The following is a 14016-nucleotide window of genomic DNA, read 5'->3' as shown; positions in this document are numbered from 1 at the left end:
GGCCCCCTCCTTCCCTGTGCATTCCAGGAGGGCCCCTCTCTGGCCTGTGCCTTTCACACACATTTTTACGGTTTTTCTACCCGTGGCCTTGGACCCAGCTGGGAGGAGGCCTCGGTCCACTGAGAATAATGGACAGTTGTCTGGGCCGGCCAGAGTTACTCATTCCCTCGGCTTCACGACCATAAAGCTGAGGCTGTAGACGGAAAAGCCTGGGAGTGCCTGCGGAGCCCACCAGCAAGGCAAGAGGGTTTGGTGAGGACTGAAGCAAACTGGGGGCACCTGCACACCCAAGGGGCAGCTGCCTCGCAGGTCCAGCTGGGTGCGGCCAACAGGGTGCAGGGCTGAAGTGGCCAGACGCCAGATTTTCAAAGAGAATTAAGAGATCCAGATTTTTATGTGAAATATCCTGATTTTCAAATATCGACAATTAACTCAAATGTTTAAAAAAAAAAAAAAAAAAACACTGTGCAGGCCAATACAAACTCGTCTCTGGGCCGAACTGGGCCTGTAACCACCAGTTTCTTATTAACATTGGTGGTACGGCGGTCATCAGAGCTGCCGTCCACATCCTGGTGGGAGGCAAGGAGGGGGCTCCATGCACATATTTATTTCAGTGGTGACAACTGACGAGAACTGATAAGCAATCCCAGAAGTTGGTGACTTGAAACCACACTCTGTCACTGTCACAGGGTCCTGGGGGGTTGGCTGGGCCCAGCTGGGCAGCTCTCCCTGGGTCTCTCTGCGGTCGCAGGCGGGTGGCTCATCTGAAGATTCGACTGGGCTGGATGGACATCCAAGATGGCGCACTCAAGCAGCCGGCCGCTGACCGTGGAGCTCAGAGCTGCAATGGACGAGCCACATCGCGTGGGCGTCTCAGAGCAGCAATGACCAAAGGCTTCGGGGCCTCTCGCGTGGGGCCATTAGCTTCTGGGGAAGTTCAGGGCTGAGCCTTCAGAATGAACGTTTCTGAAGTCACGGCTGCGAGGCGGGTGCTGAACGATGCTGGGTTGGCTCCCTTCTCGTCTGTTGAGCGGAGACCTCATTTACCACTGACGAGAATCAGAGTTTGCTCTGCCTCTGCTTTTAGTCCTTCTTCCCTTTTCAAGAAACGTTATTGTTCAATGAGGCTCCCACCTGAAGGATGAGGATGCTGCCCGAGAATCTGTCGCCACGAAGGCCATCCTTCCAGAAATGTTGACGCAGCCTTCTGGAAGCTGCGGTTGGAGACGGCCTCCATCACTCATTCACACATGCATTCACTCATTCATTCATTCACTCAACAAGCGTTCTCTGAGCGCCTCTGTCACAGGCTCAGGGCTGGGACAGGGGGAGGGAGGTGACCAGGTTCCCAAATGCATACTGTGAAGCTCTAGGGTTGGCCACAATCAAGACCCTGCCTGTGCCCCGCCCTCCCAGTGCCTCAGATGCGCCCCCAGACCATCGATCTCCCTCCCGCTGTTCTCCTACTCGCCTCTACAGCCTTCCAGATCATTCCCGCAAGGAAGCGCAGGCAGGCGGCGAAAGGAGAGCCGAAACACGCATCCCCCAGGAAGGGCTCCTGCAGGAGCCCAGATGAGAGTGGCGAGTGGAGGGGGGTCTACATCTATTGATTTTCATCCGAGTGGCTCAGGCTGCGTGGACCGCGTCACAGACGTGGGTGAGCGCCTACAAACAGGGTTCTGAACCTCCTCGTCCACATCACAACCTGGGAAACTCTGCGTCTGTTGTTTCAGACAAGAAAGAGGCTCCCGAGTTGGGTTACGTTGGCCAAACGTCCACAGAGCTGAGTGTCTGCACCTGCCTTCTTTCCCGTGGTCCCCAGGCAGCGACACGCCTGCCCCCCAGATGGGGTGGTGCCCCCAAGGGCGGCTGTGGGGCAGGATGGGCATGTCAGCCACGATGATGGTACAAGTAGCCACGCTGAAGGCCCCCTTCCTCCCACAGCAAAACACACAGCTGGAGAACATGCTCTCATGAGCCCTCCCGCCCGTGAGGACTAGAGAAGAAGGCAACGAGCCAAACAGGAACATACTTCTGGCTCCATGTAACTGGGCAGCTGCCCACAGTCGAGGCCGGTCACTCACTCAGGCCTGGCCGCCTGCCAGAGGGGCTTTCTCTCCGGGGACCACGGCCGAGGCTCAGCCCCAGGCGGGATGTGCTGGCCACAGCAGCTGCTTGCCCCGATCAGTGACAGGCTGAGCGTGGCCGCCACGGATTACGGCCCCAGAGCCAGCTGTCGCCGGCCCTTCGTGGGGGCTGAGGACGGTGAGAGAGACTCATCGTGTCCAGGCTGAGGGACCTGGCGCCACGTTTGAAAATAACACTTTTAATCTGAGATCGTTGTAGATTTGCACACAGTGGTAAAAGACAACAGGGAGAGACCCCGGGTGCCCTCAATTTACACACTTCCTCCAGGGATAATGTGCTGCAGATCTCTAAGTATCACGTCAACCCCAGTTCTGACATGGGCACGTCCCCGATCTTGTTCAGATTCCTCATCTTCGCTCGCACGTGTGTATACGTGTTCAGTTCTGTACGATGTCACACACGTGGGCTTGGGGACCTGACACTATTTCTTAAGAGGCGACCTTTCCAATTGGACACCAGTGCGAATGTGTGAGGCCATCGCCCCACACGGCCCGCGCTGAAGCTGGTGTGGGGGATGGAGGCTCATCCTCAGGAGGGTGGGATGAACTCAGAGCAGACGGCCCTCGGTACCCCCACTCCCAGAGCGGTACTTGCCCCGCCAAATGACCCCTGCACAGAGCCTGCAACACGCGGCACACACACGACTCACCTCCGTGATGATGAAGAAATCGTCCCCAGGCTCCCCCTGGACCACAATCTTCTCTCCATCTTCAAATTGGACGGGCTCCAGGGCGTCGGCCACCGTCAGGCGCTCCCACTTCTCCAGGGACTCTAGAGTGGGCGAGACAGAGAGGGAGTTAGTGTTAGGGCACGAGGCCACCGCGCGTCACCCCGGGGATGTTTCTTGGAAAACACCCACACTGTCAGCCCTGCGGCCAGCCATCAGGCTTTGCTGCGAGAGAAAAACAAATAAAACAGAAGCATCTTTCTGTGCCAGGAGGGCCTGGTATCTTTACGATAAGTCGGGCCCAGGACGCACCCGCTAAACACTCCATCCTCAGCAGGTGGACGGGGCTCTGGAATGGGAGCTGCTCCGACACACAGCATGGGTTTAACGTAAATAATGAAAGTTGAGTCTGTGCTAACGTCGTATGAAAATGCTTTTGTTCCCTTCAAAAGAATAGAGCCGCCCATATTTCTGCAAACAATAGAATCACAGCTAAGCACTTGGGCTGCTAAGTGTTTAAAATAATTCAGAGCAGTTGGAGCAATTCCTCGTTCACAGGAAACGCCGTTCAGTGCCACTCAAAGAACGGTAACCGCACTTATGTTGCAATATTGAGGCAGAGTATGCCTTCCGTTATTTTAGGTCAAAACACTAATTTCCAATGCCAATTTATTTTTAAAGCCTGCAAATTCTATTTACCTCTCCACTCTTTTTCATGCCTTCCCCTCCTGTTATTATCCATCCCGAACCCGCAGGAAGGAAAAAAAACACATGATCCTTTTATAAGAAAATAATGATCGCCTGATTAACTATTTCTTTTTTGGCAAAAGACACTTTCCTGGCCCGTACTTATCAGAGGCTACATATGTAGGTCGTCTGCTAAAAATACAAAGCAAAGCATTTATTTTGGATCTGGGTTAGGAGGGGGACTTCTCTGCTTTAAAACTCCTGCCGAGGCTGCACGTTGGAGGAGCGAGGCCACTCCAAGCACACTCGCTCCACCAGCTTTCTAGAAAAAGGCCGATACTAGACAGAGCTGCTTGATCATTCAGAACCTGGCAGCCTCCTCGAGCGGGCCAGCACTTAAGTGAACACCTGAGACCTGGCCACACAGGGAGCTGAGGGGGAAACCACACCTTGTGTCTAGGAGGAACTCGGCCCACACGCCAGCATGCAGCACGGACGGTTCTGTTTATTGATTTCTTTACGAGGGCGACAAGAAGTGTTTCATTTTACAAGTTGTGTTGCAAGTAGGAAGTTCGTTTCCACAGATCTGATCAGCAGTTTTTTCTATTACGTCTGAAACCGTAATATTCTGAGGTCTGAAAATCAGAACGTGCACCAGCTTTATCCCAACAGAGGTCCTGGGAGAGCACTTCCAGCAGAAACGGTGGGAAATGCCCATTCTTTGGTCCCAATTTTTCAAATGTCTTAAGTTTCTGAGGCAAGAAGCATTTGGGGCATTTTTACTACAATCCAGAATCCCCGAGCTGTACATTTCCGGATGCTAACAGCCTGCCCCACGTGGGAAACAGCGACCCAGCTTCGGGGAGTTCAGCTTTCAATGCCCTGTCTCGGAAAGGGATTTCAACAAGGCACCAGGACGGGGATGCTATAAACACAGGCCAGTGCCCCACAGGCTCCTCAGAGTCAGCCGCCCGCCGAGGCCAAGACAAAGCAGGGGGCGACTGGGACGGTGGGACTTGGGTGCACCTGCCGAGACAGGGAGACTCGAGAAGGATTCTTCGCCCACACCTCCACCCGGACATGGCCGCCCGCTGCCAGCCTGCGAGGGCACCACCCCGTCCTGGGCCACCCCTGGTGTGTTGACGAGGAGGAACTGGAACCTTGAGGGCACAAGTGCACAGTTACGTTTCCAAGTTCTTACTGAGGGGGAAACGCCCAAGTCCACACACAGGCCGGAGCAGGCGGCCAAGGGAGAGGCCTTCCCGCTACCACCACTGGCCACCGGCCACCTTCTGGAGGACTTTATGCAGCTAATGGTGACTGGACAGGCGGAAGCATTAGAGTCCTGTTGTCATTCCTCCCAATGGCCACGGAGAAGCCAGCCACACTTGGTGGCTGTCGCATTAATCAAAGGGGATCAGTGTGAGGACAGGAGGTTGACCGGAGGCTGTAAGAGCATCTGATGGGCCAATGAAAGGAGCAAGTGGACAAACGTGGGGAGGTGACTGACGGGCACCTGGTGGCACTCTGGGGCCAGGCCCCCCACCCCCTGCTCCAGCTCAAAGGGAATGGGAGATGACAAAGGCCTGCAGAGGTCCTAGGTTTGGGATTTCATGTGGAGCTAAAATACTCCCCCTTAGCCCCTGCAAAATCCTGGGGACCAGCTTGTGAGGTTGCCAGCTTTCTGTTTGTCCAAGTACAACGTTAAAAGAGAGAGAACCACTACAAAGAAGCCAGACATAAACAGCAAGAGTGTGGAGTCCCATTCCTATGAAATGTCCGGAATAGGCCAATCCACAGAGAAAGGAAGCGGATTGGGGTCCCCGGGGGCTGGGCCCGAGGGGTGTTAGGGAGTGACAGCTGACGGGGATGGGTCTCCACTGGGTGTGACGAGAAAGGTCTGGGACCAGACAGTGGCAGTGGGTGCCAACACTGCGATGTATTTAAACACCCCTGAATTTTAAATGTGATGTGATGTTTTTACCACAATAAGAAAAGAAGAACCACGATCTTCTCTCATCATTTCACAGAAGGATTCAGAGGGGACGTGGCTCAGGGTGAAGCCCTCCCCAGGAGAGGCAGCGTCAGGCCGCCAATGATGACCACATGGGACAGGCCTGGAGGATCCACCCGGCGGGCAGTGCCGAGCAGGGTGCCCTGGCCTCGCCCAGCTCCTCCGTCGTCTGCAAACCGACTTCAGCAGCGCCAACCCACCAGACCGCTGAGTGGGTTCCCACAAGCCAGAAGCCGCACCCATACGACCAGTGCCCTCCTGTGCCTTCTCCAGGAGGGGAGCATCAGGGTGTCGCCACGGCCGGGAGGCCTCGGGCTCAGCCCCTCTAGTGTCTTCTCCCAGCTGACATCACTCACTTTTGGTCAGAAACCCGGGGCCTCCAGGCAAATGAATCAATTGCTGCAGCTGGATCACGTACCCCTTGAAGCCCCTCCTGAAGGTGTCTGGGGTCTGTTTTGGGTGGAGGGTGATTCTGTTCTTTCATTAATTTTGTCTTAATACCTACTTTATTGTTTTTGGTAAAATTGCTCATACTCACTACAATTAACTCAAGAAATAGGGCAAAGTATAAAGAACGTGGGGAAAAAATTGCTAAAATACCCCCCAGAAATAACCATAGTTGACCTATAAACTCCATTCTGGTCACCTCTCTAATCACAGACCCAAACAGAAGGATGACAGAAAGAGAAGCAGAAACACTTTCCTAATGACAGGATACTAGACATGTCCTTTTCAACAGAAAGTCTTAAGTTTTATTTTACTCGAATTTAACAGAAGAAAAAGAAACTTGAAGTGAAACTGAATTGTAGGTGAATGTCTTTTCAATAGCTTTGCCAAAATTTTGCACATATATGCCATCTATGCACCTATGTGCTCTGTTTTGGGTTTTTTAGGTCTGTGTTGATACATGGAATCTAGTTTGTCCGTTTTATTGGCCGTATAAAAAACCCCATCATACAACACAGGGCATTTACTCCTTAATGACAGACGTTAGGTTGTTTCTACTTTCTCGTTATTGTAAAAATTGCTGAAATGAACATCCATGTCCATGTCTGTTTACATCCTCATGAGAAACTCGCTCAAAAGTAAAGATCTAGAATTTGCAGCATCCTATGTCTATTCTGTTCCGAAGATCCCTAACTAGTCTTATTTTGGTCCTTGATCTGTCTCCTTAGCTCTTTCATCTCTCTTTTAACATCACTGTCATTTTCTCTTCGGGCCTCTGTTCTCTTGCTTTATTGAATGTGTGTTCTCAAAAGTCTACACTGGAATTTGTTTTGCTTCTTTGGATGTGGTTCCCTCCCGAGTGGGTTCTCTGCTGTGTTGCTCTGAGTCCTTCTCTGCAGGTCCTGCACCTGTGGCTGGTCTGCTCCGCGGCCAGGCCATCTCTTTCCAGCTGGTTCAAGCTTGACATGGCGATTCGGGTGGAAGTTTCCCCTTGGCCTCCTCTCTGATCTTCAGTTTGAAGGGCAGGCAGCGAGTCTCTATAACCTCTATAACCTGGACTTCGAGGACGGGGGAGCTGGACACGGCGGCTGCTCCGGTGCTGAGACGCAGCCACGTGTCCAGATGGGCTCCCCCCACAGGCAGGGGGCTTTTCCACAGGAGCAGGCTTGGGATCTGGATGGCTGCCGCATCCTGAGCCTTCTCCATGAGCATCAGCCCCGGTGTCGACACCCCCACACCCAATGATTTTCGTCTGTTGCTTTCTCTTTTCTTTCTCACTCTATTAGGTTCTTAGAAAAGGAGGATCTTCCTTACTCACCATCTTGACCCAGAAGTCTGGCCTGGGGTTTTTAAATCTGTGAACATTCCTGCAAGAAATCCTGCTGGATGGCTATTTCCAGTGGCTCTTGGAGCCTCAACTCTCAGTTGTCACTCGCTTTCCCAAGTAGGTCCCCCTTCCGTGGTCTACGGCTGCCCTGTCCAAAATGGAAGCTGCTGGCCACGTGCATCTATTCATATTTAAATTGATTAAAATGAAATAAAATTAAAACTCAGTTCCTTGGTCCAACGAGCCACATTTCAAATGCTCAACACAGATAGGAACATCTCCATCGCAGCCGAAAGTTCTCCCGCACAAGGCTGGTCAGGAACAATACGTAATCAGCATATACGTTAAAGGAACTTCAAATTTCTAAAAACTCTTCTTGGAGAGAACTTTGTTGACACTTGTGAGAATCAGTACAAACGCAGCCAATGTGTTTATCTACCCCAGGACGAGGAAGGGCAGGATGGCACCAGGAGAGACCACGCTTAGGAAAAACCAAAACAGGCCACGGAGAGAAGCCCAATACAGCCGGAAACATCGACTACAATGCAACATGGACTTTCAGCTCAAAACTGACTGATGAGGAGGAAGGGCTGGAGGTAACAACACTGATGGCAGAGGGAGAGCCGGCCAAGCAAAGCGATGGATGGAGAGCCACTTGACCAAAGGACACCTGGTGCCCCAGGAGCCAAGAGAGTTCTTGGTTTCACTGACAAACCACAGTGTGTGTGTGTTTGCATGCATGCACAGGTGTGTATGCACGCCTACATGTTTGCATTGCACGTGAGTGCATGTGTACACGTGTGTGCGTGCATGTGCGCACACATGCACACACATATACTTGTGTGTGTTGTGTGCATGTGTAAATGTGTGCAGGTACACATACTTGTGTGTGTATAGTCGCACATGTACATGTGTGCATGTACTTGTGTTGCATGTATGTGAGTGTGCACATGTGGGTGCAAAATTGTGTGTGTCCTAATCTTGCATAACACCAAGAACACTGGACCTGCCAGACATGCAGGGAACCTGGAATGGCTGGGGCTGCCAGCAGGGACTCAGACAAGCCGGAGGGGGCCACACCGGGACAGACAGCAGAAGGGGGTGGGGAGCCACTGACCCAGGATGGAGACCTTGCTGAGGAACTCCTCGTACATCTTGCGCTTCCTCAGCGTGCTGCCCTGTTCGGGAGAAAGGAAAACACAGAGAACGTGGGTCTTCGTGCCTGAATCCTTTCGACATTTCCAAATTTCCCCAAACGCTCTGAACTCATAAGAGGAGACCTTTTGAGCATTCCATGACCTGGAAGCCCCTCAGGCTTCCAGGGTCTGAGAGAGCGGCCACCGCTTCCAACACCCAGCACCTCCTCCCTGCTCCCGGGGTCTCCATCACCCTTCCAACTCCCCTGGCCAGCAACAGTGTACCTCATCCAGCTGGGACCAGGGATTGGTCCACAGATGGGCACCCAACCAATCAGAGTCCTGCACTGGGGTCTCCATGTGCTGAAGGGAGGGGTGTCCACGAGGAGGGATGGTGAGGGCAGGCGCTTCTGCAGCCAGGTTCACCGTGCACCCCACACGCTCCCTACACACACATACACACACACACACACACACACACACTCATCTGGAGAGACACTGAGGCCAACAGCAGAACCACGTGTGTGATGTGGAAGAGACAGCAGCTGACACCCACTTAAGTCCCTGGATGGGACATGCCTGGAGCTGGTGCCCAGTGAAAAGGGCCAATCAATGACGACTTTTTCCCCAATCAAAAGCCTGCTGAATAACAAAACCAGAGAACAGGCCCTGTCAGCCTTTAAGTGAATCAGAAATTCGAATTAATTCCGGAAATTAGACTCAGAAATGTAGATCAGGTGAAGGCACTCCTTCTTTAAGGGCATGTCCCAGCGAGCAGGGGACACCCCCCACGAATGAGAATGAGGCCCGGCCTCCCGGCACCAGCATCAGCCTGGCAGGTGGGAAGCAGTCTGGGCTTCGGCCCCCCTCATCCCTCTGCCTGGTGCCTTTGCACAGTGTACGGACTCCACGACTGCACGTGCAGCCCCGCCAACAACGCTATTAAGTAGTGCATGTTCAGAGAACAGAGACGTATGGGCAGCCGGGAGAGCGGCAAGCCTGGTTTTGTTCAATTCAAAAGGCCTCATCAATCAATGGAACCACAGGTTCACCTGGGTGTGAACAGGATCGAGAGACAAGATCTACGGGAACAAAGTCCCTCTGTGGTCCTAGGCCAGTCACCTGGTGTGCAGAGAGGAGGGGAGGAGGGAACACAACGATGAAAACACCCTCAGGTCAAAGCGTTGGGTCTCCTAGATGCTCTGAGTCGTGTCAGCCTTGTTATAGCCCTGGAGGCAAGTGTACTATCCACAGAGAAGGAAACTGAGGCTCAGAGGGGCTGAGTGACTGCCCTTGATATGAATCACGGGAGTAGAATGAAACCCAGACTGGGCTCTGCAGCCCCAAAGCTGCCCCAGCATCTCTACCTTCCTGATGCGCTACTTTCTAATTCCTACAACATCCAAGAGAGAAAACCATGATGGACACAGGTCTTACCAGGCACCTGCAGGCCTCCTGACCACGTGCTGACCAATGGGACACAGACGGAAGTGGTGTGTGCAATCTCTGAACACTCCCTTAAAGAGAAAAGGTGTGCCCTTCTCTCCTTCCTTCCTGCTAGCTGGGATGTGGAGATCATGGCTGGAGCTCCAGCAGCCATCCTGGGCCCTTGTGAACAAAAGGTGGTTTTCCGACCCCATGAAACAACCTGCCCACCCCAGATGGACTACTTCCATGGTTCTTGAACATGAGGAAGAACCACATGGCTTAAGCCACTGTTGTTTTGAGTGTTTCTGTTACACCTAGTGTGGCAGCCAGCCTCCATGACGGCCCCAGTACCCCCAACTCCTAGTATTCACATTCTGTGCGGTCTGGTCCCACATGGAATAGGGCTGACTGGTGGAACCAAGAGGACGCTGAGGAAGGACAGTTTGAGACTGCCAAAGCTAGATGTGAAGGACATTGTGGCTTCTGCCTTGCTCCCTCTCAGACTGCTCAGCCACGGGGAGGCCTGCACACGGGCAACGGAGCCCTGGGATGACCTGCACTATGTGAGTGAGCCCTCAAAGAAATGACCCTCCGGCCTCATCAAACCTGCAGATGACATGACCCAGGAGCGTCTCCATGTCAGAGCCACCAGCTAGCCTGCTCCTTTCATGACCCACAGAAACTGTTTAACAAGTGTGCTGTTGTTGCCACAAGCCACTGAGTTTGGAGAAATTCGTTACTCAGCAACAGCTAACTAATATACCCAGCCACATCTAACCCTAACGGAGAACAGTGTAAGCTCTTCAAAGGCTTACAGCCAGGTTGGCACCACAGCACCCCCGCTGGCCGCCCTCCCCACTGCCACAGATGACCGCTGGCAGAGGCGAAGGAGAGTCATTTATCCCACTTAGCCAACGAGCAGGATGGCTCAGATATTCCCACGGCTCCTTCCCTGCGCCCTCCCCTCCTCTCCCCCATGAAGACTGAGCGCTGCCTCCATCTGCAGCAGCCGAGGCTCCTGGGTCTCTGCAGCCAAGGTCTTGGGCACCAAGCAACATGTGTAAGAAGGAAAAGTCGGGAAAAAAGAAAAGACGCGAGAAGACGACCCCTGACACACAGAAGGGCCCCCAAGATGCCTGCAGTCTCACCCAAACCTCACTTCCCTGAGGGATGCTGTTCAAAGCATCTGCCCTCCTCTCTCATCAACAGCATCACCCGGAGAGCAGAATGGCAATAGGAATGTTTCTGCTATCTACCAGCATCCTGCACGGCCAGCGGGGTGCCATGTGCCCGTTATCCAGGTCAGTTCTCACAACCCCCCAGGGAGATAAACTGAGAAGTGAGTGCCTTTGAGGAGCGTGTCCACAGCTGCACCTCCACGTGGTGAAGCAGGGACCCAACCTGGCCCTCTCTGTCTCCAGGGCCCATGCCCCCTCCACCCCTCACAGGCCCCTGCCTCTCGACACCGCCCACCATCAGATACAAACTCGGTGCTGTGGGTCCACACTCCAAAGGCAGAGTCAGCTGCTTAGAAATCTGCCCGTGTCTCCTCTAACAAGAGCCTGTTTAAGGTGGCTTTCTCACATGGGAAAACGGGGGACCCCAGCAGGAGCCCCCGCCGTGCCAGCCCACAGCTCACGGAGGCAGGAAACCCAGTGGTCCCGCGCCCTGCAGGAGGGGAGGGAGAGCAGCGGAAGGAAGAGAGAAATGGAAAAGGGCTCTGGGGAAAGACTGGACGAGAAGCACGTGGCACTGCCTGACTGTCCCCAGAAAACCACGACAAAAATGCAACTGCAACGAAGTGGGGGAGGAATGTCTCCAGTGCCCAGGTCATAGTAGCAGCTTCCACGGGCCAAACCAACAGTTTTTCCACAGTTGTCTGTTGGCTCCGGGATGGCACAGCTGACCTCTCCAGTCTCTAGCTGTTGGGCACGGAGCGTGTCAGGGACTGTAACCTCTCCGCTGGCCTCCTGAGTCTCCCTCAACATCCAGAAACACAGGTGGAGCCACACTCTCCCAGGAGGGAAGACCAAGCTCAGAAGGGGGCCGCCCAAGCTCGACACCCAGACAGGAATGAGCCCCAAGGATGCCCCTACCCTCATGTGTCCCATGGCCACGACACAGAGGACACGCTGACTGCCTCCCTGAGAGGTGAAGGGCGCTCCCACTCGTCAAGCTGGACAAGTGTGGATTCAGCTGCCACTTAACGTCTCTGAGCCTCATGAAATGGAGATAATAAACACCCCTGCATCACTGGGTTCTTGTAAGGACAGAGTCACAACAACTGTTTCTTATGTTGCTGCTGCTGCTGATGGTGGTGATGGTGGTGATGATGAGGAGGGTGTTGGTGGTGACACTGATGGTGACAGTGGTGATGACGGTGATAGTGATGGTGGTGATGGTGATGGTGATGGTGGTGATGATGATGGTGGTGATGGTGGTGGTGATGATGGTGGTGACGGTGGTGATGGTGATGGTCATGGTTATGATGGTGATGATGGTGATAGTGATGGTGGTGATGATGATGGTGGTGGTGGTGACAGCAGTGGTGGTCCTTACTGAGTACAGTGGAGGACTGAAGGTGAGGGTCAGCATGCTCCAATTCTAATCCCACATCGCCCATAACTTCCCACACTCTTAGATCAGTCTCGTCCCCTCTGGACCTCGGTTTCTCCATCAGGAGAGTGATTAATCTGGGGTCCCCTTCCCTCCCTCTGACTTCCCACCACTGCTCTGCTGGTGCCATCTCCACCTCAGCCCACAAGGGTCCTTGTCTGTTTCCCGTTGAAAGGCAGAAGGATACCAGCCTCAGAACAACTTCCCCATCGTCAGAGACAGGGTGAGAGACCCCTGCAAACAGGCGCTCACTATGCGCCAGTCCATGGCAGCCCTTACCACCATCCAGATTCCTGCCCTGCGAAGAGGTGACCGGAGAAAGCCTGGCCAAGACTCCTGAGGGCTACTAGGTCACAGCGCTTTGTGGGTCAACCCCTTCTCTGCCCCTCCAGGTGGGCATGTCCCCGTCTCCACTTTACAGGGCGTGGAGGCTCAGAGGGGTCGTAACCTGCTCAGTCTACTCAGCTGCTGCATGGTGGGGTCGGGCTTGAGACAGGACGGTCCCATTCCAGAATCGCGCCCACACCACGAGCTCTCGCTGTGCTGGAAGCAGCAAGGTCAGACTGCTCTCATTCACACGCTCAGTGGCTCCTCTCCTCCAGGGGGGTGGGGACAGGCTTGTCCTCACCCACTACGCGGGCAGCCCTGTACCATGGATGACCATCCTCCACCTTCATGTCCAGTCGGAGAAAAGAGGCTCAGAGAGCCCCCACAATGTGCCCAAAGCACGCACGGGAGCCGCAGTTAAAGCAAAGTTAAGGTGGCCGCTGGGGCCATGTTGCTGCCGGGCCAGCGTGCTGCCCTGTGAGGCCACTTGAGTTCTGGCTTGGTGGCCGTGACCTCATCACTCTGACGTGAGGACCTCTCTGGCACCCAGTCCAGGGACCACAGGGACGGGGCGGGGGGACAGTCTTCAGGTGCTCCAAGAGGCCAGCACTTCAAGTCCAGTGGCTTTGTCTCCGGAGAGAAAAGAGCCCCTTGTCTTGCAAGTCCGAGCAGATGCCAGAAGTGCAGGGAGGAGGAGGAGGGACACTGGGAATCAGGACGGGGAGGGGGAATGCAGAGCCTGGTGGATGGGGGTGGATGGTGGATCGAGGACAGGCCATGAGGCTGGGAGCAGATCACAGCTGTGGGGTGCACGTTTTCCAAAGCTCAGAGAGCACCAGGGATGTGACCCACCACGCACGCGTCATTTAAGGACTCACGCAGACCCTGGACTGGGAGGGGAGCCGGGAGGCCTGAATCTCAAGGGAAGTCAGCCCGGGCTTCATGTCTCTGCCCCTCATGTAGTATCTACTGGCCCCAAGCAACCAGTCTGTCTCTCTGAGCCTCAGTTTCCCCACCTGGACAACAGGGATATCTTAATTCCTGCCCCAAAGGACCCTGTGAAGGTTACATGAGCTGACACAGGTCAAGCGACCCGGGGAGGGGACCCCAGCCCTCCCAACCCCCAGGCCTCAGTTCCCCATCAGCTCTCTGTGGCTCTGGGCCAGACTGGCACTAAAGAGGCTGCAAGTCCCAATTTTAGAATCCTCGAGGTGTCCTA

The 14016-nt window shown here is 54.2% G+C and overlaps 1 protein-coding gene across 3 annotated transcripts in view; it reads right to left on the bottom strand.

Moving 5' to 3' along the window:
* PRKAR1B (protein kinase cAMP-dependent type I regulatory subunit beta) overlaps window positions 1-14016 on the bottom strand; it is a 149509-nt gene that overhangs the window by 19610 nt on the left and 115883 nt on the right. For all 3 annotated transcript variants that reach the window (XM_058569459.1, XM_058569458.1, XM_058569460.1), the window contains exons 8-9: window positions 8408-8468; window positions 2798-2919 (exon numbers count right to left, since the gene is read on the bottom strand). In XM_058569459.1, coding sequence (XP_058425442.1) covers window positions 2798-2919; window positions 8408-8468 — 183 coding nt within the window. The remainder of the gene's footprint in view (window positions 1-2797; window positions 2920-8407; window positions 8469-14016) is intronic.

The sequence above is a fragment of the Diceros bicornis genome, chromosome 26 (genome assembly GCF_020826845.1).
Source record: "Diceros bicornis minor isolate mBicDic1 chromosome 26, mDicBic1.mat.cur, whole genome shotgun sequence".
Lineage (NCBI taxonomy): Eukaryota > Metazoa > Chordata > Mammalia > Perissodactyla > Rhinocerotidae > Diceros > Diceros bicornis.
Note: the sequence above shows the minus strand (reverse complement) of the source record. Positions and strands in the feature narration are given on the sequence as shown.